At 31.6% G+C, this 25,631-nt stretch overlaps 2 protein-coding genes across 2 annotated transcripts; one reads left to right on the plus strand and one right to left on the minus strand.

The window, feature by feature from the left end:
* Nucleotides 1–623: 623 nt before the first annotated feature.
* On the minus strand, nt 624–1,653 carry LOC110623684. The gene is made up of 4 exons (XM_021768698.2): nt 1,545–1,653; nt 1,344–1,470; nt 1,184–1,256; nt 624–976 (listed from the first exon to the last, which is right to left on the minus strand). The coding sequence occupies exons 1-4, from the start codon at nt 1,573–1,575 to the stop codon at nt 728–730; spliced, it is 480 nt and encodes a 159-aa protein (XP_021624390.1). The 5' UTR covers nt 1,576–1,653; the 3' UTR covers nt 624–727.
* A 12,358-nt stretch (nt 1,654–14,011) lies between these two features.
* LOC110623607 (phosphatidylinositol 4-phosphate 5-kinase 4) lies at nt 14,012–19,018 on the plus strand. Its single transcript, XM_043960407.1, has 7 exons — nt 14,012–15,515; nt 16,028–16,195; nt 16,669–16,834; nt 16,999–17,115; nt 17,379–17,572; nt 17,665–17,964; nt 18,604–19,018. Exons 1-6 carry the CDS (start codon nt 14,344–14,346, stop codon nt 17,849–17,851), a joined length of 2,004 nt encoding a protein of 667 aa, XP_043816342.1. The 5' UTR covers nt 14,012–14,343; the 3' UTR covers nt 17,852–17,964; nt 18,604–19,018.
* Nucleotides 19,019–25,631: the final 6,613 nt, after the last annotated feature.

Consider the following 25,631-nt stretch of genomic DNA (forward strand, 5'->3'; position numbering starts at 1 on the left):
TGATTGTAATTTTGATTAATTTTCAAAAATCAAAATATGACAATTTAAATATCATGCCAAATGTAATATTTTATTATTATTATCTTTTAAATATAAACTAATTTGAGATAGTCTACTTTGCAACTTAGTATGATCAACTGCAACTTATGCAAGAATTGAAAGGGAGCGACTAAGCGAGAGAGGAAAGTAAGGAGGGATTCTGATCAGGTTTGAAGGACAACAAGAAAGGGAATGATTTTGGATAAATTAAGGAAAGAAAGGGAGGAAATAAAAGAAAGGAAAGGAAGAGATTTTGAGTGATTTTGAAAGGGAGGAGAAAGAGAATGGAAAGAAAGTAGTTTTTACTAAATTTCAGAGAGAATAAAAATGGAAATTAATATTAGGGGTTTAAAAATCCAAAACTGACAGGTCCATATGTCACAAATGAGAGTATTTTTATTTGTGACGTAAAAAAAATTAATAAATAAAATTTTAGTTTGTGATTTGTTAATAAATAATTGATTCCTTTGTTTCTATTTCAAAAGTTTCTTATAGTAAATTTTACTCCCTAGAATATAATTATATATACAGAGCTCTTCCAAATGATATATATATATATATATAAATAACCAATCCATAGAAAATGAGCACTAAAAGAATTTAAAATATAATAATAATAATGCAAGTTTTTACAAATAAGAAAAAGAAAAGAACAATTGGAATTAATGAAGGCAAGAGGGACACATGATCATATTTTATTTAGCTTGGCAAGAAGGAAAACACTGGCAGAAGTTATTCCAGGAATGAATACATCATTAGGGATGGCTTTAGGTGCTATACGTTGCTTGATGAACAAGGCAGCTGCAGGAATCCCATACAGGTAGATAAGTATATCTTTTGATCCAAAACCTGTAAAACCTGTGTGGATTATTATTTCTTGAAGGATTTTTTGGAACTCGTCCTTTGACAGTTTTTTCCCTTCATCTTTGAAGTGAGTCTGCAAATTATAAAAATTAATCCATTACCAATGCATGCATGCATGCATCCATCCCTTTATGTACGTAAAATGCTCAAATTAATTAAATCACCAACTGTGATCTTGGGTTGCAATTTTGCTAACCTTTTAAGCCCGATTATTTGTGAAATTAAATATAAAAATAAGTCGAATGTCATGAAATAATTAATTTTTAAAAAATAAATTTACCTGGTACACTTCCTTGAGCTTCTCAGCATCAGGCATACGGAACTGTGTGCTATTTAGCTTTTTATTGATGTCTCTGTTAATTAATTTACAATAAATGAACATGTTAATTTTCTTCAATAATATTAAAAGAGTTAATTGCACGTAAAATATTTATACATACTCTACGGTTTGGCAAACTGCTTGGTAGAAGTCAGCTAAGTTCAAATCCTTTGTATTGTCTGCAAAATACTTGTCATAACATTCTTCTATTTTGGAACCTATCTCCTTCTCTTTATTTTCCTCACTTCCTGCACTCATTTTTTTAAAAATAATTTTTAAATTTTTTTCACATTATACAATATATATAAATAACGAGGCATACCTGGAGCTAATTTCATCAACGTCTGGCCCATTTGGATATCGTCCGATCAGCAAATGATGAAAAAAGAAATGTGGGTTGTTAAGATGAACAAAAGAAGCTTTTATATGAATTTCACAGGGCATTGAAGACTTGCAGGGTGGATAAGAGTATATCGTATTCCCTATGCTGAAGCAACGCTGCTGGGAAGCTTCTTAATCTTAATAATTAATTTATTAATTAATAAAAGGGAAACAAAAGGCCAATCTTTGTATTACAAACTTAATTTATGCATTCAATTTGATTCCAAACTTGGTAAATTGGATCAATTTGATACAAATATATATGTAATGTAATTCACAAGCATTCCAAATTAAATTTGATATTTATAATTTGATTTTTTGAAATATATAAAAGATATCATTTTGATTATGCTCTGTCTATATTCTTTATTTCCCAATTTGCTCTTCCTTCCTCTTTCTATATCTATTCTTTTCATTCTAAATGCAAATAAAGTAGGGAGCGGAAGAATTGAAGAAAATTGGGGCTTTTGGTAACAAAATGGGGTTTGTGCATATTTACTGGCTAACCAGTATTCGATTTAAATCGAAAAATTTGATCGAATTAAATTAATTTGGAAATTCAATTCAATTTTTTATTTATTCCGTTCGATTCAATTTTAAATTTAAAAAATTTCAGCTATTTTAGTTAGATTTAATTTTAATAAAAAAAATTGAAAAAATCGAACCTTAGTGATAATAATATATTATTTTTAATAATATAAATATATTAGATCATAATTAAAATAAAAATATTTCAATTAAATTTTAAAATATTAAAAATATGGTGTAAAAAATAAAAAATCTATTAAAAATTCAAATTGATCAAATCGAATCGAATTGAACTGAATCAAATCGGTTCAATTCGATTCGATTTCTGACCAAAATCAGTTCGATTAAGTTTTCATAAATACCAAAAATTTAGTTTTCAATTTATTCGGTTCAATTCTATTTTATACCGAACCGACCGAATACTCACCCTTAATATTTGCTAGCTTTTAATCGTGTTAATTTTACTGGTATTATTGTTATATATATGCGAAGTGATTGTGTTTGTGTCTTGATTATTAGGATTGAGAAGGCTAGCACATTAATAAATACTTGCAAGAGTTATAGGTTAAATGTAATTATAATTGCTGGAATAATTATTTCATGGACACTATGTATAAACTAGTTCATAACTAGACTTGTATACATCGAAATGAAGTTATTCTAGAACTAATGAAACTTGAGACATAGGCTAAAACTTTGATGTAGAAATTTCTGCAAAATTCTATACCCATTTGGAAATGTAATAACAGCGTTGAAACTTTATTATGTGAATATTTTGCGTAAATTGTCATAATTGGAGTTTTAGGTCTCTAAACGATATGATCTAGGTTCAAATAAAACCTAAGATTTTTCTGAAATAAAGCTATAAAAAATAAATCTCTGCCTAATTCTGCTAGCACATGACCTTTAACTTTGGCTTAAAAATAGGGCAAGTGAAAATAGGTTAAAAGTGGAACTGAAAACCAGGCTAAGAGCGTGTTGTGAAAAATATATCACAACTTGAGTATCATATATATGCATGCCTATCACAAGAAGAACATTAGATCAGGATATAGTAGTTACTAATCCTTTTAGTTATATTGTAGTTGTAAGTTAAGTATACAAAAAGTTTTCAATTTTTATCTATGGCCATGTCTTTTTATGGAGATTGGATTGAATTGCCTTTCAAAGAGTTTGATATGATTTTGAACATAAACTAGTTGTTTGGATACTAGGTCATAGTTGACTGAATAAAGAAAAGGATCATGTTGAAACATTAAAAGGTGAAAAAGTAGTGGTTGTGGATGAGTGATCATATTTTCTCTCGATGGATTACAAGGTAAAGGTGTGAAGCATAATTAGCCTATGTGTTTGAGACTAAAAAAGAGAAACTTACATTGCAAGACATATCTATTATATGTGATTTTCCTAATATTTTTCCATATAATAGTTGCCAGATTTATCACCAAGTTGACTTTTCTATAGAGGTTATATCAGGCACTGTACCAATATCATTGCTCCATATAGAATGGTACCATAAAATTACAAGAATTAAATATACAGTTATAAGAATTACTTGATAAGGGCTTTATACACCCTAACATTTCTCTTTAGGGTACACTAATACTTTTTGTAAGAAAGAAAGATGGTTCCTAAGACTGTGTATATATTATAGATAACTAAATGAGGTAACCATCAAAAGCAAATGTCTTTTTCCCTACATAGATATTTGTTTGACCAGTTAAAGGGACCACGTGCCTTTTTAAAAATTAATCTGAGATTGTGTTACTACCCTATTCTAACTACCTTCATAGATTTAATGAATTATATTTTCTACCTTTACATAGGCTAGTTTATTGTGGTGTTCATAAATGATATCCTAGTCCATTTAAAGATAAAAAATAGGAGCTTGATAAGCATATGAGGTTTATTCTATAGGCATTGAGAGAGAAAAACTTTATACTAAATTCAACAAATGTGAATTTCAGCTAAATGAAATATATGTTTTAGAATATGTGATTTCAGTAAAAGAAATTAGAATTGACCCTAAAAGAATAGAGGTTGTCCGTACATGGAAGTTATCCAAGAATATAATAGAAGTCAAAAGTTTCTTAGAGTTGGATGGTTATTACAAACAGTTTGTGAAATGATTCTCCTAGATAGTTACTCCACCAACAAGGCTATTGTAGAAAAATGCCAAGTTTGAGTAGAATGCAAATATCAGGCAAGTTTTGAAGCTAAAAGATTACTCACAGAAGCACGTGTTCTCACATAGCCAGTGTCAAGTAAAGATTTTGTGATTTATAATGATGTCTCACACAACATGCTTGGTTATGTGTTAATGCAGGATGAAAAAGTTATTACTTATGATTCCTAGCAACTACTGTTACATGAAAAAAATTACCTCACCCATGATTTAGAATTGTAACTATAGTTTTTTGTATTGAAGGTTTGGATGCATTACTTATATGATAAAAAAAATATTACATCTACATAAATCATAAAAGTCTAAAATATTTATCCACACATAAAGAGTTGAATTTGAAACAGAGAAAATGGATGGAGTTACTAAAATATTATGATTGTATTATAGACTACCACACCCTGACAAAGTAAATGTAGTGGAAAATGTTCGCAGTAGAAAATATCTAACTTATTTCAAAGCTATGAATGCTTATTTGACACTACTCAAGGATTGAGCCATTGTTGTATAATTAAGAGTTAAACTTGTTTGCTTCAATAATCCAGAAAGCTTAGAAAGGAGATGAAAATATAGTAATTAAGATAAGACAAGTACAAGAAGAGAAGGAGAACATGTATGAAATCAAAGCTAATAGTTGCTTATACTACCAAAATAAAATTTGTGTCCCAAACATCATAGACTTGAAGAAGAGTATTCTTGATGAAGCAAATAGTATCCCATATGCAATGTATCTTGACACACTAAAATGTATAAAGACTTGAGAACTACTGGTAGCCATGTAATACCCGGTTAGACTCCGGTATCGAAATTCCTACCGTCCGGTGGAATCTCGGATGTCGGAAACCTCTAGAAGGGTAAAATCATGTTTTTATAAAATGTTTTAATGTGTTTTATGATTTTAAGTAAGAAGAAAATTGAGTTTTGAATGAAATAGACTATGGAGGCATTTCCAGGTTCGGCCGCCGAACCTCAAGTTCGGCCGCCGAACCTCAAGTTCGGCTGCCGAACATTAGATGGTTTAGGGGGGCAAGTTAGACTTTCGAAAGAGGCAAAGGTTCGGCCGCCGAACCTCATGTTCGGCCGCCGAACTTGCATGAGTTTTGGAGGCACTTTAGGCTGCCGAAAGGTGGTCTGGCAGCCCCTATAAAAGGGCTCCATGGCCGAAATGGGCGAGCTTTCTCCCCATTTTCGGCCAACGGTGAGTTCATGCCCTCTCATGGTCGTTTTTGATGTTTTTCCTCCAATCTTTCATGTTTTAACAAGTTTTGTCTTGGTTTGAAGATATTTGAGCAAAATAGAGCAAGTTTTGGAACTTGGAGACCCAAGGAGCGAGATCTCCCCCATCTCCGAGTTGGATCGTCTTCCCTCTCGATCTTCAAGAGGTAAGAGTAGATCCACACTTCTTTTCATGTTTTAGTTGAGTTTCATGAAGCTTCTTGGGGTAGAAATGCATGTATAGGTTTATGTTGAGTTTATGAGCAATGTGAGTTGTTTGATGTGTTGTAGTTGGGGTTTAGGATAGTTTGAAGCCCCTAGGAGCTTATATGCTTGAGTTTGCATGTTGTAGAATAGGTAAATGCATGTTGAATGAGTTGGGAGGCTTTTGTGCATGTTAGAGGCTGAGTTTCTGCCCTTGGGAAGAACTCAGGTTCTGCAGCCGAAGGCTCTTTCGGCCGCCGAACCTGCCTGTGGTAGCATGAATCGGCTGCCGAACCCTGCCCCCGAAAAAGGACTTTCGGCTCTAGAAGAGACTTTTGGCCGCCGAAGGTGCCGCCGAACATGCATGAGTTTCGTCTTTGGAGGGAACCTTTGGCCGCCGAAAGTGCCGTCGAAGGTGCATGACTTTCGGCTCTGGAGGGACTTTCGGCTGCCGAACCTGCCGCCGAAAGTGCCCTGTTCAGCCTTCCTTTGCTTGATTTCTATGATTGTTTTAAGGTGTTTTAGGGAGTTTTTGGGGAGTAGTTTAGAGTTATGATAGTGTATGTTTGGTCCCTCATTTGAGTCCACCTGTGTAGGTTCGGACCCGAGGAACTGAGAACCCCAGCAGTAAGTTAGCTGCTTCAGAGTCTTTAGAGCATCAGTCAGAGGTGAGTGGAATAAACTTTATGTTTTAAAGTAAATGAATTTTGAGCATGATACATGCATCACGTATGCCATGAGATATACTAGGTTGTTTGCATTAGAATTTACGAATATGTTGCATTGCATAATTTGATGATGATGCGGATGGATGTTGAATGACCCTTTAGTCCTCGTATGTTATGGTATGATGATGATACGGTATGGATAGCCAGTGAGGCCCATTCTACGCCCCTGGCACTATGTTAAGAGAAAGACCAGTGAGGCCCATTCTACGCCCCTGGCACGATTGGACTATGTAGAGGACTATTGATGACAAGTCTATCCTTGATGTGATTTGTTTGTGATGTGATGCATTTCATGAAAGCATGAATATTAATATAATGTTTTATGTTATTTCGCTCACTGGGCTCTTGTAGCTCACCCCACTCCCTTAATTCCCCAGGTTTGCAGGTACAGGATAGACCAGGAGGTCAGCTAGAGTAAAGTTATGGTCATGTAATAGTTAGTGGTGGACATGATAAATATTGAAATGTAATGTATAGTTCAGTAATGAAATGAATAGTATTAAACAGTTATGTAAAGTAATGATGTTATTGAGGATATAATTGTGCTTGACCCTAGTATGTTGTTAATCCCTTTTTAGTACATGATTTTAACGATGTTTATGCAAACCAAACTTAATATATATTATGTTACCCCATTGGAGCATTGTTGAGGACTCCAATGTGGGGTTAATGATTATGTATATGATTAGTGCATGCACAAGTTGAGTTTGGTGAATGAATGAAAAGAAAAGTTCAAAATTTTTATGTATGTGTTGATCATGTATGGGATTAAATAGGTATACAGGATGAATGTTTGGCTTGCTACGGGTCCCGGCGGCCTTAAGCCGATCTGGATCCTAGCGCCGGTAACGGTCCGATTTCTGAGTCATTACAAGCCAGGTATGAAAAGGAATATAGCTTATTTTGTTTCCAAATATTTAACATGCCAACAAGTAAAGGCACAACATGAAGTACCTTTTGAATTGCTACATTGAATCTCCATATTGGAGTAGAAATGGAACAGAATTACCATAGACTTTGTAATTGGGTTGTACTCACACCGAAGAAGAAAGATATTATTTGGATAATTGTTGATAGATTAATCATCAATAAAGATAATGATTATATGTATTAGTCCCACACATATCCAAATTGTGAATAATCATTAATAAAGATAATGAAATATATGTCCTCCTCTTGCATGTGTTATCATTAGATCACAAATATTTATATGTATTAGTCCCAAAACTTCACTGGCATGTGCTCTTTTACCACTAAAGGCCATTTTTATTATTTTACTAAATATATAATATTTATATTTTTTAGAAGTAAATTGTAACATAAATATAAACAACAATTGGTATTCAATATCCATAATTGATTTTCAAAAGCAATGTTAGTATTTATCTCAATAGCATAAATAATTAAAGTTGAAGCATCTGTGTGCTTCTCCTTCTTGAGACATTCTAAGTAGGCTTTGCAGTTTCTCTACCAGTGCTCAATTTTTCCACAATGAAAGTAAGTATCTTTAGAGTCAGTCTCCTTAGTATAATTTTTGCACTTCTTTGTGCTTACCTTACCTTAGCGTTTGATTGTTTTCTTTTTCTTCTTTCTTTTCTTGTCCTTTTGGGTAGTAGAAGAATCAACAACCAATCCTGCTTTCTGATTCCTTGTCGTGAAATCCTCAACAATTTTGAGCATGTTCACTAGTTCAAGCAGTGCATTGGAAATCTTATTTATTTGATAATTAAGCTCCTAGCAAAGATTTCAGAATTAAGTCCACACTTAATTAATGATCCATTATAAAACTCAGAGCAGCAAGTCTCTCAATATACCCATTCATCTTCAGCCTATGTTGAACATTTAAAGTTCCTTCCACCATATTGCAATGGAATAGCAGTTTTGATAACTCATATCAAAATGTGCGAATCTATTTCTTGAACAACTCCTTAAGATGAAAGATAATAGTTTGAGCATTCATATGCTCATGTTGCTTTAGAGCTCTAGCCACATAAATGCAAGCATGATGCATATTGTCCACTCATTATCCTTAGTGTGCTTTAAATAAGCAGCACACTCTCAACAGAGAAATCATCTTCTAAAACTGGTGGAACAGTCTTATCCAGTATATAGACTACATTTTTAAATTTCAAAACAATTCTCAAGTTTCAATACGAGTCTATGTAGTTTGAGTCATTCAATTTATTCACGTCAAGAATATTTATTAAGTTTACATTTGAAGTGCTTATGATAATGATCTAGATGTAAAGAAAGCATGTTAGAATATGAATATGAATCCATTAATTTGATCTTCAATAATATATTTTGCTCCCACTATTTTATTGTGAACCAATAGCCTTCATTATTGACTCAAAAAGCTTATTAAGACTTTCTTAGTGGGCCAGTGTTCATTTATATTAAAATTTAGCTTTGAGTATACTCAAAAAATTAATTTTAATTTAAATGGTAGGTATCTCATATCATCAATTTCATCATATACAACTATTGAATCTGTAACAGCCCGGCCCCTTTCGACCGGCCCTGTTACCGCTCACAGCCCGTGACCTTCCTCTGGGCCCAGCCACTGTGAGCAGCTCTTAACATCCCTTCACCCTCACGGGTTCCAGGCAGGATTTGTCCCTCGGGGGAGCCATTACGGCCCGCCCTAGCCCGAGTGGATTTGGCCCAATTCCTTCCTCTGGGAATTAGGTCGCCTCCCCCACTGCTCGAACCCTTGACCTCCCACTTTAAGGGAATAGTCCGGTGAGAGTGAGTACCAATTGTTCCAATGGAACAATTGGTACTCACTCTCACCGGACTATTCCCTTAAAGTGGGAGGTCAAGGGTTCGAGTAGTGGGGGAGGCGACCTAATTTCCAAAGGGAAATTTGGGCCAAATCCACTTGGGGAAGGATGCATTCGATGCAAGAACCCAAGGGGACAAATCCTGCCAGGAACCCGTGAGGGTGAATGGATGTTAAGAGCTGTTCACGACGCCAGTGGAAAGCCCGAGGTGGCAAAAGGCCAGGCGAGGGATAGCCCTGGGCCGTGAACGGTAACAGTGCCGGGGTTCACGTCCGGGCTGTTACAGAATCATTGTAATATCAACTCTTGATTGATGCACATCTCATATACATTCCCAATCTTGACTCTAATTTTAATAGTTTTGACTATGCTCAACAAACTAAAAAAATTTGCTAAGACGAAATTATTAGTATAGTTTGAACATATTTAATGTAGAATAACCTTGAGTATGCTCAATAATTCAATCCTAAACAGAACTCTAGTTCTCACTATATTAATAGAACGCATTATGTCTTCATAATTTTATTAGTGATTCCTTTTAAGTCTCATTATATACATAGTTAGCATTCTTTGATATGTGCATGGCATACATACATTCATCACATGGAAATAAACATGATTTCATTATAGACTTTTTATATTGGTTTCCTTGAGTCATAAAGGAAGCCAACTCGTAATACCCGGCTAGATCCCGGCATCGGAATTTCTACCTTCCGGCGGGATCTCCGTTGGAATCTGGAATTTCTCGGATGTCGGAGCCTTCTAGAAGGGTAAAATAATGGGATGCTATGTTGATGTTTGTTGGGGTTTAGGCTAGTTTTATATCCCTATATGTTGGAATAAGTGTTTATGCATGTTTTAGAATAGTTGAATGCATGTTGTTAAGTTTTGGGTGGCTGGATGTGAGAGGCAGAATCGGGTTCTGCCCTTTGGGAGAGCCCAGGTTCAGCTGCCGAAGCCAGCTTCGGCCGCCGAACCTGCCTGTGGAGGCAGTTTGGCCGCCTAAATTCGCCCCTGAAAGTTTGGACTTTCGGCTCTGGAGGGGAGTTTCGGCCGCCGAACCTGCCCCCGAAGGACGGTGACTTTCGGCTCTGGAAGAACTTTCGGCCGCCGAACCCTGCCCCTGAAAGTGCCTGACTTTTGGCTCTGTAGGGACTTTCGGCTGCCGAACCTGCCGCCGAAAGTCCCCTGCCCAGCCTTCCTTTGCATGTTTTCTATGCATGTTTTATGATGTTTTAGGGGGGTTTTGGGGAGTTGTTTAGAGTCATGTTAGACTATGTTTGGTCCCTCATTTGAGTTCACCTGTGTAGGATCGGACCCGAGGAACCGAGGAGGTCAGCAGTGTTAGCTGTTTCAGAGTCAATCAGAGGTGAGTAGAATTGAACTATGTTTTAAAGTAAATGAAATTTTTAGCATGTTCATACATCATGAATGCCATGTATATGTATTAGGCTGTTTGCATTAAAATTCACGAATATGGTGGATTGCATAATATGATGTTGATGTGGATAGATATTGGATGACCCACTAGCCCTCGATATGATATGTTATGATACGGTATGGAAGTCCAGTGAGGCCCATTCTACGCCCCTAGCACGATGTGAGAGAAAGACCAGTGAGGCCCATTCTACGCCTCTAGAATATTGGATATGTTATGTTATGTGATGTTAAGAGAAAAACCAGTGAGGCTCATTCTACGCCCCTAGCACAGTTGGACTATGTAGATGGTTATTGGTGACAAGTCCATCCGTGATGTGAATTGTTTGTGATGTGATGCATTTCATGATAGCATATATTTATAAACTGTTTTATTGTTCTGCTCACTGGGCTTTTGTAGCTTACCCTTTTCCCCTAACCCCCAGGGTTGCAGGAACACAGGTAGTTATGGGAGAGTCATCAGAGTTCTGGTATAGCATGATATAATAGTTTAGTAGTGGACATGATATGTAAAATAATGTAATGACATATAGAATGATGTAATGTAAGGTAATGTAATGATGATTAGTATTGTGTTTGGCCCTAATGTATGGTCAATCCCTGTTGTACATGATCTTTATGTAAATGTTTTAATGATGATATATGTTGAACCAAGCTTGATGTATGCAATATTGACCCAACTAGAGTATTTGATGAGGGCTCTAGTATGAAGTTTTTTTATGTTTACAGTTATGGTGCATGCACAGGTCAAGCTTGGTATATGAAAAGTTTAAGTTTTTATGGAAATATATGATCATGTATGGGATTTTATGAGATGGTGCATGCACAGGTCAAGCTTGGTCTATGAAAAGTTTAAGTTTTTATGGAAATATATGATCATGTATGGGATTTTATGAGATGTACATGATGTATAGTAGGTTTGCTATTGGTCCCCGCGACTTTAAGTCGATCTGGATTCTAGCGCCGGTAGCGGTCCAGTTTCCGGGTCATTACACAACTGTTCTCACCTAAGTAGAATGCATGATTTTACAATCCAAAGAAAAATAATTAAATCTATTAATTTTTCCTTATTTGGTTCTCCGTGGAATCGCTTCCTCTAGGTCTCCTTCTCCTTGCTTTTATCTTCAATCCTAATCTATTCATATGTAATCTAATTATGTAATTCTTTTAAAGAAATCTCAAATTACATTCCAAGAGAGTAAGATGAGAAGAGAAATACAATAGAGAAAAATAAAGAAATGCAAGACAAACAGACCTTATTTTTCAAAAATAAAATCCATATACACCCTTAAATGCAAAGTCTAATGCAACATTAAAAACACCTATCGGCGACTCGATGGAACTATAGGCATTCAACTTTTGAATCCCTATTTTCATTTTTTTTTTAATTATGGAAATCAAATTCAATTATTTTTTTTAATTACGAAAATTAAATTAAATTAAATTAATTTAAAAATCATAAGATTAAATTCTAAATTTTTTAAAGTTAAATTAGAAATTGTTGGTATTTCCAGCAACCATGCCTTATTTTTAGTTATAGAAAAAACTCATATGTCACTATCTTTACATAATTTCTTAGTTATTGTGTTTCTCATGCTAATTATAACACTTAAATTTAATTGGCCAAGATAATTTATATTCTTAAAGTAATTAATTTAAAATTATTTTTAACTGTTGGGCCTAAAGGAAAAAATCATATATATAACTTTAAGTTAAATAAGTCCTTAAAGTTGTTTATCCAACCAAATAATCAAAAATTAAAAACAAAACAAACAAATCCTTCAAAATTACAAATGACTCTTTAATTTTTAAAGATTGTTTAAATAAATTTTTACTTCTAATTCATATCTTTATTTTTATATATTTCATTTCATTTTATATTAGCAAATTCATTTCATGATGTAGTAATAGTAACTATTTCTACAAAAAAATTGAAAAAAAAAATTAAATTTATCGATTAAATTATAAAAAAATTATTGATAAAATAAATTATCAATCATTTAGATCATGAAATTATCAATTGAACGAAATATGGTAATTATTTTTTTTACATTTTTATAAATTTCAAAAGATTAAAACTTCTATTTGTTTTTTTTATATTTCTTCTTTCTATTTTTAAAATATAATATAAAAAAACAAATTGCTAATATTTTATTGCTTGAATATGACCCTTTACTGCGTTCTTTTCCTTAATTTAGCAGTATTAGCAATTTGCTAAATTATTAAAAATAAAGGGATAGTTTATATTAGAGAAGAGTACTATAATATTAGAGAAGAGTACTATAAAACGCTATAAAGAAAATGCTAGAGAAACTGAGAAAGAGATAAAGAAATTGAGGCGAGGATTAAAAGCTAATTTTGTGAAGGAATCTATAGATAGTATGTATAGATTGACTTCTCCTGTCCATCCAATTGTCAGGTTGTCTAGAGGTTGTAGGAGATGAACATCTTTTTCTCTCTCTAGCACAAAAGACAGAGAACAGTTTCTCTCTACCGGCTCTCCTTGCATCAAATTTCATGGTTTCAAAGTCAACAATTTGTCACAATAAGACAAACCCAAATCCGTTTTTGACTTTTTTGTTACAACGCAAATCTTAATTTAGATTGGGAAAAATTATTATTTAAAAATTTTAAAAATTTTACCATTTATTTATTTCATTAATTTTAATTATTAAATATTATAAAAAAAATTTTAAAATATTTTAATATATAAAAATGAATTAATAATTATTTTTATAAAATTAAATAATTAATAATAATTAATTAAATATTTTTTAAAAAAATAAAAATTAGAGATTAGAGGAGTAAAATTTAAAATTTCTCAAATTTATTTAAATTTATTTATCACCGGACTAAATCTGTGAGTATAATTAGTTAAATATTTATAATCACTAAAGATAAGAATAAAAATAAATAAAATTAATGCAGTGCTACCAAATTAAAATTTGAAAATTTTTCAATACTTGCAGGCAGTAGCTTCTTTTATCTTTTAAGTTTTTATTTATATGTTCAATACTACTATAATTATTAAAAGGTAGTTCTAAAATATAATAATATAATTTTATCTGTGATATTGCTTATTAATTAAATTAATTTAAAATTAATTATTTATGAAATAAGGTTGGCAATGATTTACATGACATTTTATAATTCATAATTATTTTATTATATATATATTAGAACTACAGAAAGATTTGACAAATGTCTAAACTACAGAAAGATCCGTATGAAATTAATATACAGGCACTGTGAAAATAGAAAATTCTCTAAATAACTGAAAAAAAAAAAAAAGAAAAGAAAGTTAGAAGAGAAAATTTGAGTCATAGGTGAATGTATGTTCTGGTTGGAGAAGAAAAAGGCACTCTTTGGTTCAATCGCTCTTTTCGCTCCCTTCACAGAAACAAAATAGAGGAAAAAAGGAAAAGAAAAGAAAACAAGAAAAAGAGAGAGAGAGAGAGAGAAAGCCACCATTGCTGTAGGATTTCACATTCTTTGATTCTTTCTGGTAGAAAAAACACATTTTTTTCTCATCTAAGCTGTTCATGATTTCCCTCAAAACGATTACCAAATCCATGAGGTCATTCATATATCAATCACTTTTATCTTACAATAGCATGTGAAGGTGAAAATAATCGACCCATATCGCAGAAGATAAGAAACAAGATGAGCAAAGAACAAAGCGGTGTTATAAAGGCATGGGAGGCAACTATACGAAAGACTCAGGCTGCCAAGAGAAGAGCAAACAGCATCTTCGGCAGCGTCACTGTAGCCCATGCAGATGATGAAAATGAAGATGATCATGATCATAACAATGGAGCTCAAGAACCTTACCACGCAGAGAAAATCTTATCTAATGGAGATTACTATACTGGCCAATGGTATGATAATTTCCCTTGTGGACATGGTAAATATCTATGGACAGATGGGTGCATGTACGTAGGTGAGTGGAATAAAGGAAAAACAATGGGAAGAGGGAAGTTCAGTTGGCCATCAGGAGCTAGTTATGAAGGAGAGTTCAGAACTGGGTTTATGGATGGAAATGGTATATACACAGGGCCTAGTGGTGATACATATAAAGGCCAATGGGTTATGAACCAGAAACATGGCCATGGAATAAAGAGTTTCGCCAACGGAGATGTGTATGACGGCGAATGGCGCCGTGGATTCCAGGACGGACATGGAAAATATCTGTGGACGAACGGTAACCAGTACGTCGGTAACTGGAAGAACGGCATGATCTGTGGTAAAGGGACTTTTGTATGGAGCAATGGGAATAGATATGATGGGTATTGGGAAGATGGTGTGCCAAAAGGAAATGGAACATTGAAATGGCCAGATGGAAGCTTTTACGTAGGGAATTGGAGCAAAGATCCTAGTCAACAAAATGGGTCTTATTTTCCTTCAGGATCACCCACAGACCAGAATCTTGGTTGGAATCCTCAAGATGTGTACACCATTCATTTATCTGATTCGAAGATTTGTCCTAGTGAGAAAGTCTCAATCTTGCCTTCACAGAAGAGGCTTGCAGTGTGGAATTCAACAAAAAGTGGTGGGGAGAGGCTTAGGAGGATGTCTGTTGATGGGAGAGTAAGTGTTGGTGAAGAAAGGCCATATGATAGGATGCATTTGTGGGAACCAGATGATGTTGATGCAAGTGATAGGAATCCAACGGTTGGGAAACCTTTTGAAGCTGATTTGCTTGGTTTACATCTGGATGAAGGGTTTCCAAAAAGGCTTCCAATGAAGGTACCAAAAGTTGTGAAGAGACAAGGAGAGACAATATGCAAAGGGCATAAGAATTATGAGCTTATGCTCAATTTGCAACTTGGGATCAGGTATTTCTTTCAATTTTAAGCCCCTGTTGATCTTCTATTTGTTACTCTTTTTTGTCTTTATTCTTTTGTTAAGTGTATTTTACATCTTGTTAATGTTATTTATTATTATTACTGTTCAAGTAGGACTGAATATATTGAAGAAATATCATATATTTTGTTGGGTATTTTTTTATAAAAAATTATTATTTATGATATAAAAAAATTTATCCGCTAATCGATAATTTTAAAAAATATATTATAATACTATTAAGGTTTTTAAAAAACATATTAATTAGTTTTTATCAATTTTAGTCAGCTATAAAAAGTCTAAAATAGATTTAAGAAACTAATTAGTAAATATTTTTACAAAACTAAATGATTATCGATTAATGGTTTTTCTCGTATCATACGTACTAAATAATAAAAGGCTTACAAGTTAAAATTAATGAAAAATTAATTAGTATTAAAGTTTAAAAATTAAAAAGACTTGGATGATTTTCTACTTAGTACCAATTTGTGGAGCAATTGTTCAGGCATTCTGTTGGAAGACCAGCTCCAGTTGCATCCCTTGATTTGAAGGCCTCAGCTTTTGACCCCAAGGAGAAAGTATGGACAAGGTTTCCTCCAGAAGGAACTAAGTGTACTCCACCTCACCAGTCTTCTGAATTTAAATGGAAGGACTACTGCCCTTTGGTTTTCAGGTTATACCTTTGTAAATTCTTTTCTTTTTAGAACTCATTTAATTCAACTCATGAATAGTTCATATATATTTCTTGACCATTTTGCACATTATTCTGCAGGTAAATGATAGCGGTTATAAAATTATTACTTTAATACTATTAAAACAACAATTTTATCGTTATTTAAAATTATGATAGCAAGTAAATTGTTGTTTTATACTATAATAGTAAGTAGATTTAGCAATTTTCAAACTGTTACGATTAACTTATAATTACAGTTGATTTATAACTACAGTTTAAATATATAAAATAATAATTTTTAACTGTTGCCTAAAACATGTATGCACGGCAAGGCATTTGAGATTATTCAGCCTACAAAACTCATTATAACTTAGCAACTAGATTGTCTGATTAAGACAAGCACACTTGGGTAATGTTCGTATACTCATGAAATTACAGCTTTATATATCACACATTGTTTTCCTTTTTCTCAGAACTCTAAGAAAGCTGTTCAAGGTGGACCCAGCTGATTACATGTTATCTATATGTGGGAACGATGCACTTCGTGAACTTTCTTCTCCTGGAAAAAGTGGTAGCTTCTTTTACTTAACCAATGATGATCGCTATATGATAAAGACAGTGAAGAAAGCAGAAGTTAAAGTAAGTTAATTATGTAGACAAACGTTAATTTTACAAAATATATTGATGTTTTAATCGAGTGAATTTAAAATAAAAACGAATTAATAAATTTCTTAAAATCTCGGAGTTTTAATAGTAATTGTGCCTATTTTATGCTAATCGTCTTAATTGGCTAATGGTTTCAGATGCTTATAAGGATGCTTGCTGCCTATTACAACCATGTTAGAGCCTTTGAGAACACTTTAGTTACCAAATTTTTTGGTCTGCACTGTGTGAAGTTAACTGGCCCTACTCAGAAGAAGGTAAATAATTATTTCTGTACGTAATTTAATCTAAAAATGGACATAAAATGGTTGTAAGAGATGAATTAGACATCTGGGCACAGTACATGAGGCTTCTTGCATTGTAAGATATCTTGAACCTAAGACATTCACAAACATGTCTCATTGTTTCTTGAGTTCATGATAAATCGAGCCTTATCGAGAATTTTCCAGCAAGTATTATGTGCATCTACAATGAATTTTACCAATTTTGGAGCCTGAATATAATGAAGTTGATAATCCAGGTACGATTCATCATTATGGGGAATCTCTTTTGTTCTGAGTACACCATCCATAGACGTTTCGACTTGAAAGGATCTTCACTCGGTCGAATAACAGACAAGCCTGAGTCAGAGATTGAATCAACAACTATTCTTAAAGACTTAGATCTAAATTTCATATTCAGACTACAGAAAACATGGTTTCAAGAGTTCTGCAGGTGCATACAGTTTTCCACTGTTTTTTTTGGATACCTCCTTTTATCATCATCAAAACATTACTCTCTTTCATTCTTTCCACTTTGTTTTGCAGGCAAGTAGATAGAGATTGTGAATTTCTTGAACAGGAAAGGATTATGGACTACAGCTTGCTAGTGGGTCTTCACTTCAGAGAAGTATCAAATAGTGGGGAACTGATACCTTCATGTCGGAATAATTCTTCAGGTTATATTTCATTCTTTCTTGCATATGTGCACTTGATCATATTCGATCATATATAGCTGAACAAGCAAGAAACTAGTAAGTTTTCACCTGCAGGTGAGAATGAGAATGATCATTCAGGTCCGCGCCTTTCAAGAGCTGATATGGATCATCTTCTTCTAGACCCAGCCAGGTAAAATTACCTCTATAACAGCATAAGAAAAACCTGCCATGCGCTTGAATCTCACAAGATAAAGCTAATTCTGGTACACCACTATGAAACATGCCATCTAGGAGTTTTTGTCCTTGTCTTAGGATTAAAAAGAACTTAGTTTACCACTTACAGTGTTTGAATGAAGTGAAGAAAAGTTTTATAAAGTAATTAATGAAAGGTAAAGTATTAAAACCTCTCAAACACTCTAATATGATGAGTTAGAAATGTGAGGTTTTGAGTTTTGGAATCTTCAAAAATCTCATCTTTCTTAAAAAAATTTCCACTTAAACATGACCATTACTTTAAAAACTCTTATTTCACCTCCTATAGTGAGATCAAAAAACAAGTTTATTAAAATTGTGAATTAAATTCGCGGCAGTGCTTCTGAGTTTAACATTGTTCTTTTTAACTAAGCGAACTTGTGTCTGAAAAAAAAGAAAAAGAAAATTTGAGAATTAAAAACAAAGATAAAAAGATTGATTCCACAATTTCAATCCACAATTTTTTTTCCTTTAACAATTCAAACTTGATAAATAAACATCGAAAAGGTAAATGAATATTTTAAACAACACAAAAAATCAAAGATAAGATTGAGAAATGACATATTGAGAAATGCAGGTGGGCTCGAATTAAATTGGGCATAAACATGCCAGCTCGAGTGGAAAGAACTATAAGAAGAAATGATTATGAACTTCAACTTGTAGGAGAACCGACAGGAGAGTACTATGAAGTAATAATGTTTTTTGGTATTATAGACATACTTCAAGACTACGATATTAGCAAGAAGCTCGAGCATGCCTATAAATCCATTCATTATGATCCTAGTTCAATATCAGCCGTTGATCCTAAGCAATATTCAAGACGCTTTCGTGACTTTATATTCAAGATTTTTACCGAAGAAACTTGATCTTCTGCCAACCAGAGGGAAACTAAAGTTCTTCATGCAAAATTTGTTTGCTTTAACTTGAATGTCATAGAGCTCTATGAATATATGTTGGTAGAGGGATAGTTAATATATATTTTAGCCAGAGAGCAGTGCATTTATTTGATATTTTATCTGTATGTATAATTGTATTAGAATTTATTATTTTCTAATCAATTCATTTTTTGAGAAAATAAAGTGTTCGTGTAAAATAACTTATTTTGTAATAAAATAAATTTTAATAAAATTATACATAATTTTAATTTTTTAAATGAAATTTTTTAAATTAAAAATAATTAATATTTTCATTATAAATTAAAAAATATATAAAAAAAAATTATTAAATTGCATTTCTACAAAATTGTTGATTTCAAATAAGATATGAGGAGAAAATTGAGAATTTATTTAGAATTGTGTATAAAGCATTCTAATTTTTATGATATTTAATTTGTCACAGGGTGTGTTCGTGTTGATTATGAAATTTTTAGATATTCAGATACTTAAATTCTCAACCAGTTGAATTTTTTTTATGAAAAATATTATAATTCGAGGTAATTCTTAAACCGTAAATCTTTCTTTTAATAATATAATTATATATGGACTATATGATATAAGGTGATTTTTTTTAGTGTTTTGTTGTTTTTTTATTTTAAAAAATTTATGAATTTTCTAATATGAACAAACTTGAAATCGTTTCTAATTAAGATCGAGCGTTTTAATTAGAAATTTGAAGTGTGATCTTTTGCCAACTAGAGGACTATAATTAGTGTGAGGTAAAAGCCAAAGTTGATTTTTAAGTTCTTCAAACAAATAACTTCAAGCAGATTTTATTTACTTTTAATCGATTTATTTTTATTTTAACTTAAATCTTATAAATCTCTGTCAATATACGTTATTATAGAAATCGTTAATACATATTGTAGCTAAAGAGTAGTGATTTATATGATAACATTGTTTTTTCGTACAAATAATTTTGATTATAATTCGAACTCAAGATCTCTCAACTCTATTACAGTATTAATGAGTTAAATTAATATTTATATGATACTTTTATCTATATGTATAATTATATTAAAATTTATTATTTTATAATAAATTTATTCTTTAGAAAAAGATAATGAGTCCATTTGAAATGATTCAATTTTACAAGAAAATTATTTCTTATAAAATCATGTATGTTTTAATTTCTTTTAAAATAAAAATTTTTAATTAAAAAAGATTAATTATTGTATCGAACGTTATTCTTTTATAAGCACTCAGCCCACTCTTTCCTTTAGTTTTTTTCGCAAACGAATTTACCTCCCTTAATCTTATAATTAGTACATTCACATTACATTTCTCAAGTATAATCTCAACATCTTTCTAAAAAATCACACGCAAAGAAAATATGTCCAACAGATTGCACAGCATTGCAATAAAAGTGACAAATTGGATTATCAGCAATTTTTCATCTCAACCACCTAATTTTAATAGCTAATCTGTGTATGATAGCTAACTATGCAACAAAAATATGCTTGAGCACTATAAGCTTGTCCCAAGTAAAATTACACAATATTATTCTATTGGTAGATTCTTTGATTACCTTTCAAGCATTAGCAATAGAAAATTTATCTGATGAGGTAAGTTTTCATAAAATAATACCATCATATGGGTGTCCAAATTTATAATTTTTTACCTCCTTCCATGTTACAGTTGTATTTGTATTACTTGGGTAGCCTCCATTCTCATTGTCTCCAAAAACTTTTAAACTTTTCATATTTTGGCACGTCAGCATCTTCAAAATTCAGGTTACGTTATTTATTAATAATACTAGCACCACCCAACTAAGATCCATACCAAAAAAACACATCACCCCTGCATATCTTATAATTAATGGATTGCTTCAACATGCCTCTGATCATTCACTGTGTCTTCAAGCTTAACTAACATCTAAAGGTTTCATAATCCCTCAAAAACTTAGTTGTTTTAGTTTATTCCTACTAATCAAAATAGATCATAAAGAGCTCTTGGAGGTCATCAAGTCCCAAGTCCCAAATCAACAACGACCTTATTCCAAATCTCAAACTCTTTTGTAATAGATTTAGGCACATAATTCATAAGATTATTTGTTCCAATAATTGACAACTATTATCGATTCTGCTAAAAGTATTAGAAAACTTTCTTCCATTAAGCTTTTTCAACTCTTTTTTAAGCTCATTCAATTTATTCCACAATCTACACGTAGCATTACCCTTCCTCTTCTCTGGTCACACCCTACCCACAATCTCATCAAGCTTAGAATGCAATACCCACATATTAAAAAATTTAAATAGAATATTTTTCCTATTTCCTTCTCTACAAAAATCTAACTATTAAAGGTGAATGATCTGAAATACCAGCAGATAAAGCTTCACATTCAACTAAACCCATATCATCCAACCAAGTTAAATTACTCGAGCATCTATCAATCTTTCGCCAAATTCTACTCTTTCCTACTTAATTATTAGTCCACATAAAAGAATATCCTAGATGCCAACTTCCTAAATGTGAACCCCTATATTAACAATGAAATCTAAAACCTCAACATACAATAATATCAAGTCACATGCTAAGTTTAATTTCTAAGCGTTCTACTACACTTTTCAATAACAAATAAACAAGAACGTAGATAATTAAATAAGAAAATATGAATAGAATCGCTACGAAATTACTAATCTTGATAAGATGCCAATTCTTGATGCAACACAGAGCTAAACAAAATTTTCCCTAGAATTTTATTAATAAGGAAAATAATATTATCCACAAAATAAGTCTTCTAATTCATAGCTGCCACTTAGAGTGATTTTTTATAGCCTTCTAAAACCTTGACCGTAATGGTAAAAGGGTTAATTCTAATGTAGAAATGATTTTTTTATCAAACAGTCAAACATTCTTTAACAATGATTATAATGAAGATCATTTTCCTAGTTGGACTAGGAGAACTCTTTCTCCTTATAGGCTACAAGAATTTAGCCACCTAAATTGTACCTAAATAATTTAAAATAAGTCTAATAAAATATTATAATACCCAAATAACAAAATAGGCCTAAGTTAGGGGAGAGCATATTTCGGTCTAAACCGAAAAACCAAACTGAACCGGTTGATTTCGGTTTATCGGTTCGGTTAGTCGGAACGATCGGTTTGGTTCGATTAATATATTTAAAATTATTCGATTTTCGATTCGGTTCGGTTTAAACATGTTAAATAACTGATCAAATCGAAAAAACCGATTTAGTGGCTACGCCCGAGCCCGAGCCCGAGCCCTAACCTCTCGTACCTAACCCAGCACCCCAACCCCCTCCTTCCCTTTTGGCCCCAATTAGCGTTCTCCACATTCTCCAATCTCCCGATTCCACCCCCGAATCCCTATTCTCCCGATTCCTCCCCCTGGCCTCTCCACACTCTCATAGTCGAATCTCTAACAAATCAATCATCAAATCCCATCAATCTCTTTCTCTTTCGCGTCGATCGTCAATCTCTTTCTCGTCGACCGTCGACCATCGACCATCAACCTCTTTTCCGTCGATTTGTTGAGTATTGTCGCCGACCGTCGACTGTCTGTCCTCTTTCAGTGTCTTCTTTTCCGTCGATCTGCTGAACAAATTCACAAATCACTCTCTATCGATCTCTTTCCCTCCCTCCCTCCCTATTGATTTGTTGAGTTTCGCCGCCACATGAGCCCAGCTGCTACATAGGTCAGAACCAGACCATCCTAAATTTGACGGATGTCTTTGAGTTTAAGCATCACGGCTGCATCATCACGTCGGCATCCTCGCTCTGCTGAGAGCGCGCAAAAGAGACAAGACAGAGTAGGAAAAAAGGAACAACGGTAGAACCCAGATGATCTTTTTTTTTTTCTTTTTTTAATTCTTGTGTGGTGTTATAAAATTAGGTTCAATGTATAAATTTTAAGCTTTTTCTGCAGGAATTTAGCAACTTCAGTGTTTGGTGGTATAGAAATTTCTTGCTATTTAATTTATAGAAACTAATAATCCCTTTGCAGATTTTGGTTTAAACCGAACCAAATCGAACCGAACCGATTTTTATTAGTTCGATTCGGTTCGGTTATATTTTCATAATCGGTTTTTTTGGTTTTTAAAATTTTAACAATTCGGTTTTCGATTTTATCATTTCAGTTCGGTTCAAAACCGAACCGACCGATTGCACAGCCCTAGCCTAAGTGCATCTTGGTCATATATGAATTATGCGAGCTGAACTTGTATTGCGCGTTCATATGTATTGAAAAGCGAGTTGCTTGTTTTTTTTTATTCTCTCGTACTTTTCAAATATAGTTCTCATCTTATAAGTTTTTAATTAATCGATGGTAACTTGATTTTTCATAATTTATAAATTGAATATGAATGTTAGAGCTTGTGTTTTTAAAGAATGATTGAGCTCTCTTATGCTTCAATTTGTTGAAAAGTATTGCCTTCCTTATATACGTATCGATTCTTTTATTCGCAACTCTACTAACCCTACCATTAGAATACATTCTTTAAACTCCTCATTAGGGTCATCTAGTTCATGTCCATCCAATTTCTCATAGGCAAATAAGGTGGTATTAAAGTTGCCCTGCACTGACCAAGATCCTTCCGTGTCCCTCGCTATCCACTCACTATCCCCTCACAACCTTCTTCTTTCCATGTTGGAGTTACTTCCACACACAATATACCGAAAGAAACTTTTACTTTCAATCTTTAAGTATGGATCAGTTGATCAGTGGACATAACTACTTGCATCTTTACACAACATGAGTCAAAAGCAAATCTAAAACCTCCCCAATTCAGCATTCTGATAATTGCAGCAAAAATTACATCCTAGAAATTTCAACCCCTTTTGTATATTAACCTTATTACAATCCCTAACTTTTGTCTCCATGATTCCTACCACTTTCAACCTATATCAAACAATAAAATCATGAACCTTTGATTGTTTTCGATTGCCTTTAAGAATATTATTATAGAACCGATGAACAAAATAGATTTTTTGGCCCTTTTTTAATCTATTTAATGATATTTTTTTTGTTTTTAAGTAATAAAAGCGAAAAAATATTCTTTAATGAATTTTAAAAGGAAAACTAAATTTTGATATAAAATAATAAATTAGAAATAAAAGTAAATTACCATAAAAATAATATAAAAATACTAGATATTTTTTAATAAATTAAAAGTAAAATTTATTATTTTTTATTAAATAAAACTAAAAATTTATTGATATAATTATTATAATATTGTTATTTAAACAATTAAATGAAAAATAAATTAAACAAAAATATAACTGTAACTATATTATCATAAAAATTATTAATAAAATTGAAATGGAAGAAAGAGATCTAAATATAAAGAAAAAGAAAAATATAAGAGAAAATAAAAAATGAAAGAAATATAGAAAAGGGTAAAATAAGAGCCACGAAACTGAAAATATCAATGAAAAATTAAAGAAGAAAAGTAAAATAAAAGAAGGGACGATATAATTATATAAAAAAATATATGAGAAAAAAGGAAGAAAATATAAAACAAAAAAGTAAAAATGAGAGAAACGTGAAATAGATGATATTAATGAAAAAAAAAAGTATAATAAAAAATAAAGAAAGAAAAATAAATAAAATAGAAGAAATAGCAAAATAAGAAAAAAGAAAAAGAAAAAATTGAATACGATGGAAGAAAGAGTGAAATGGGAGAAAAATGAAAATAAAAAATAAAATGATAAAAAAAGAAAAAAAGAAAAAAAAAGAGGGAAATATGGAAGGAAAATGTTTTTTTATATATGATTTAGAAATAAATTAATAAATAAATCACAAAATTCATTTTAAATTAAAAAAGTGATGAATTATATTGAAATAAAGGGGTTTGTATTGTAACTTTATTGAAACTAAAAAGCGAACACAATCATTTTTTTTTTTTTTCGTTATTATTATCCAAACGACTAAGCAAAAGGGAGAAGATTTTTCCTCCTAACAAAGAGAGAAGAGAGAGATGCAGCTACTTTTTGTTGTTTACCTTTTTTAATCTCCTTAATCAAAGATGATATGAAAAGAGGTAGAATTATACTAAGGAAAGGATTCATTAATATAAATTCTTAAATTTTAAAAAATTTATTAATTCATCTTTATTTAAAATTTATTTAAATAAAATATTATATATTTTATAAAATTAATTTTTTAATTATTTTATTAAAAAAATTAATTTTTAAAAATATTTATATTTTTTAATCGTCATAATTTTAATTATTATTACCATATTTTTAAAATTTAAACAATAATATATTTATATCTGTTCTAAAATTATTATTTTAGTATCATCAAGAAAATAATTAAAAGTAATTTAAAATTATTATAAAAAATTTAATTTTTCATTATAATAATATATTTTAATAAAAAGTTAATTTTTTATTTAATAAAATTATAAATTTAACAGCATTTTGTATGCATTACAAAAAAATAATTAAACTGTTACTTTATATTTATAGTGAGACAGCGATATAAATTTTTAAATTATTATTATCACTATAAAATGTATAAAATAATAATTTATAAATATTTTAAATTTATTTTTATAATAATAGATATTAATTATTTAGTTTATATAATTTTAAATATTTATATTATTTTATTATTTAATTAATAATAAAATAAAAAAAATATAAATATATATATAGTCTTATTTTTTATTTTAAAATTTATAATTTAATTTATATTAAAAAAATA

Source organism: Manihot esculenta, chromosome 9, assembly GCF_001659605.2.
Source record: "Manihot esculenta cultivar AM560-2 chromosome 9, M.esculenta_v8, whole genome shotgun sequence".
NCBI lineage: Eukaryota > Viridiplantae > Streptophyta > Magnoliopsida > Malpighiales > Euphorbiaceae > Manihot > Manihot esculenta.

Coding starts and splice junctions, on each gene's coding strand:
- LOC110623607 (XM_043960407.1), top strand. CDS start 14,344: ATGAGCAAAGAACAAAGCGGTGTTATAAAGGCATGGGAGGCAACTATA. Junction 16,196..16,668: donor TACTGCCCTTTGGTTTTCAG/GTTATACCTTTG, acceptor CCTTTTTCTCAG/AACTCTAAGAAAGCTGTTCA. Junction 16,835..16,998: donor TGAAGAAAGCAGAAGTTAAA/GTAAGTTAATTA, acceptor TAATGGTTTCAG/ATGCTTATAAGGATGCTTGC.
- LOC110623684 (XM_021768698.2), bottom strand. CDS start 1,575: ATGGGCCAGACGTTGATGAAATTAGCTCCAG. Junction 1,471..1,544: donor GTTGATGAAATTAGCTCCAG/GTATGCCTCGTT, acceptor AAATGAGTGCAG/GAAGTGAGGAAAATAAAGAG. Junction 1,257..1,343: donor GCAGTTTGCCAAACCGTAGA/GTATGTATAAAT, acceptor ATTAATTAACAG/AGACATCAATAAAAAGCTAA.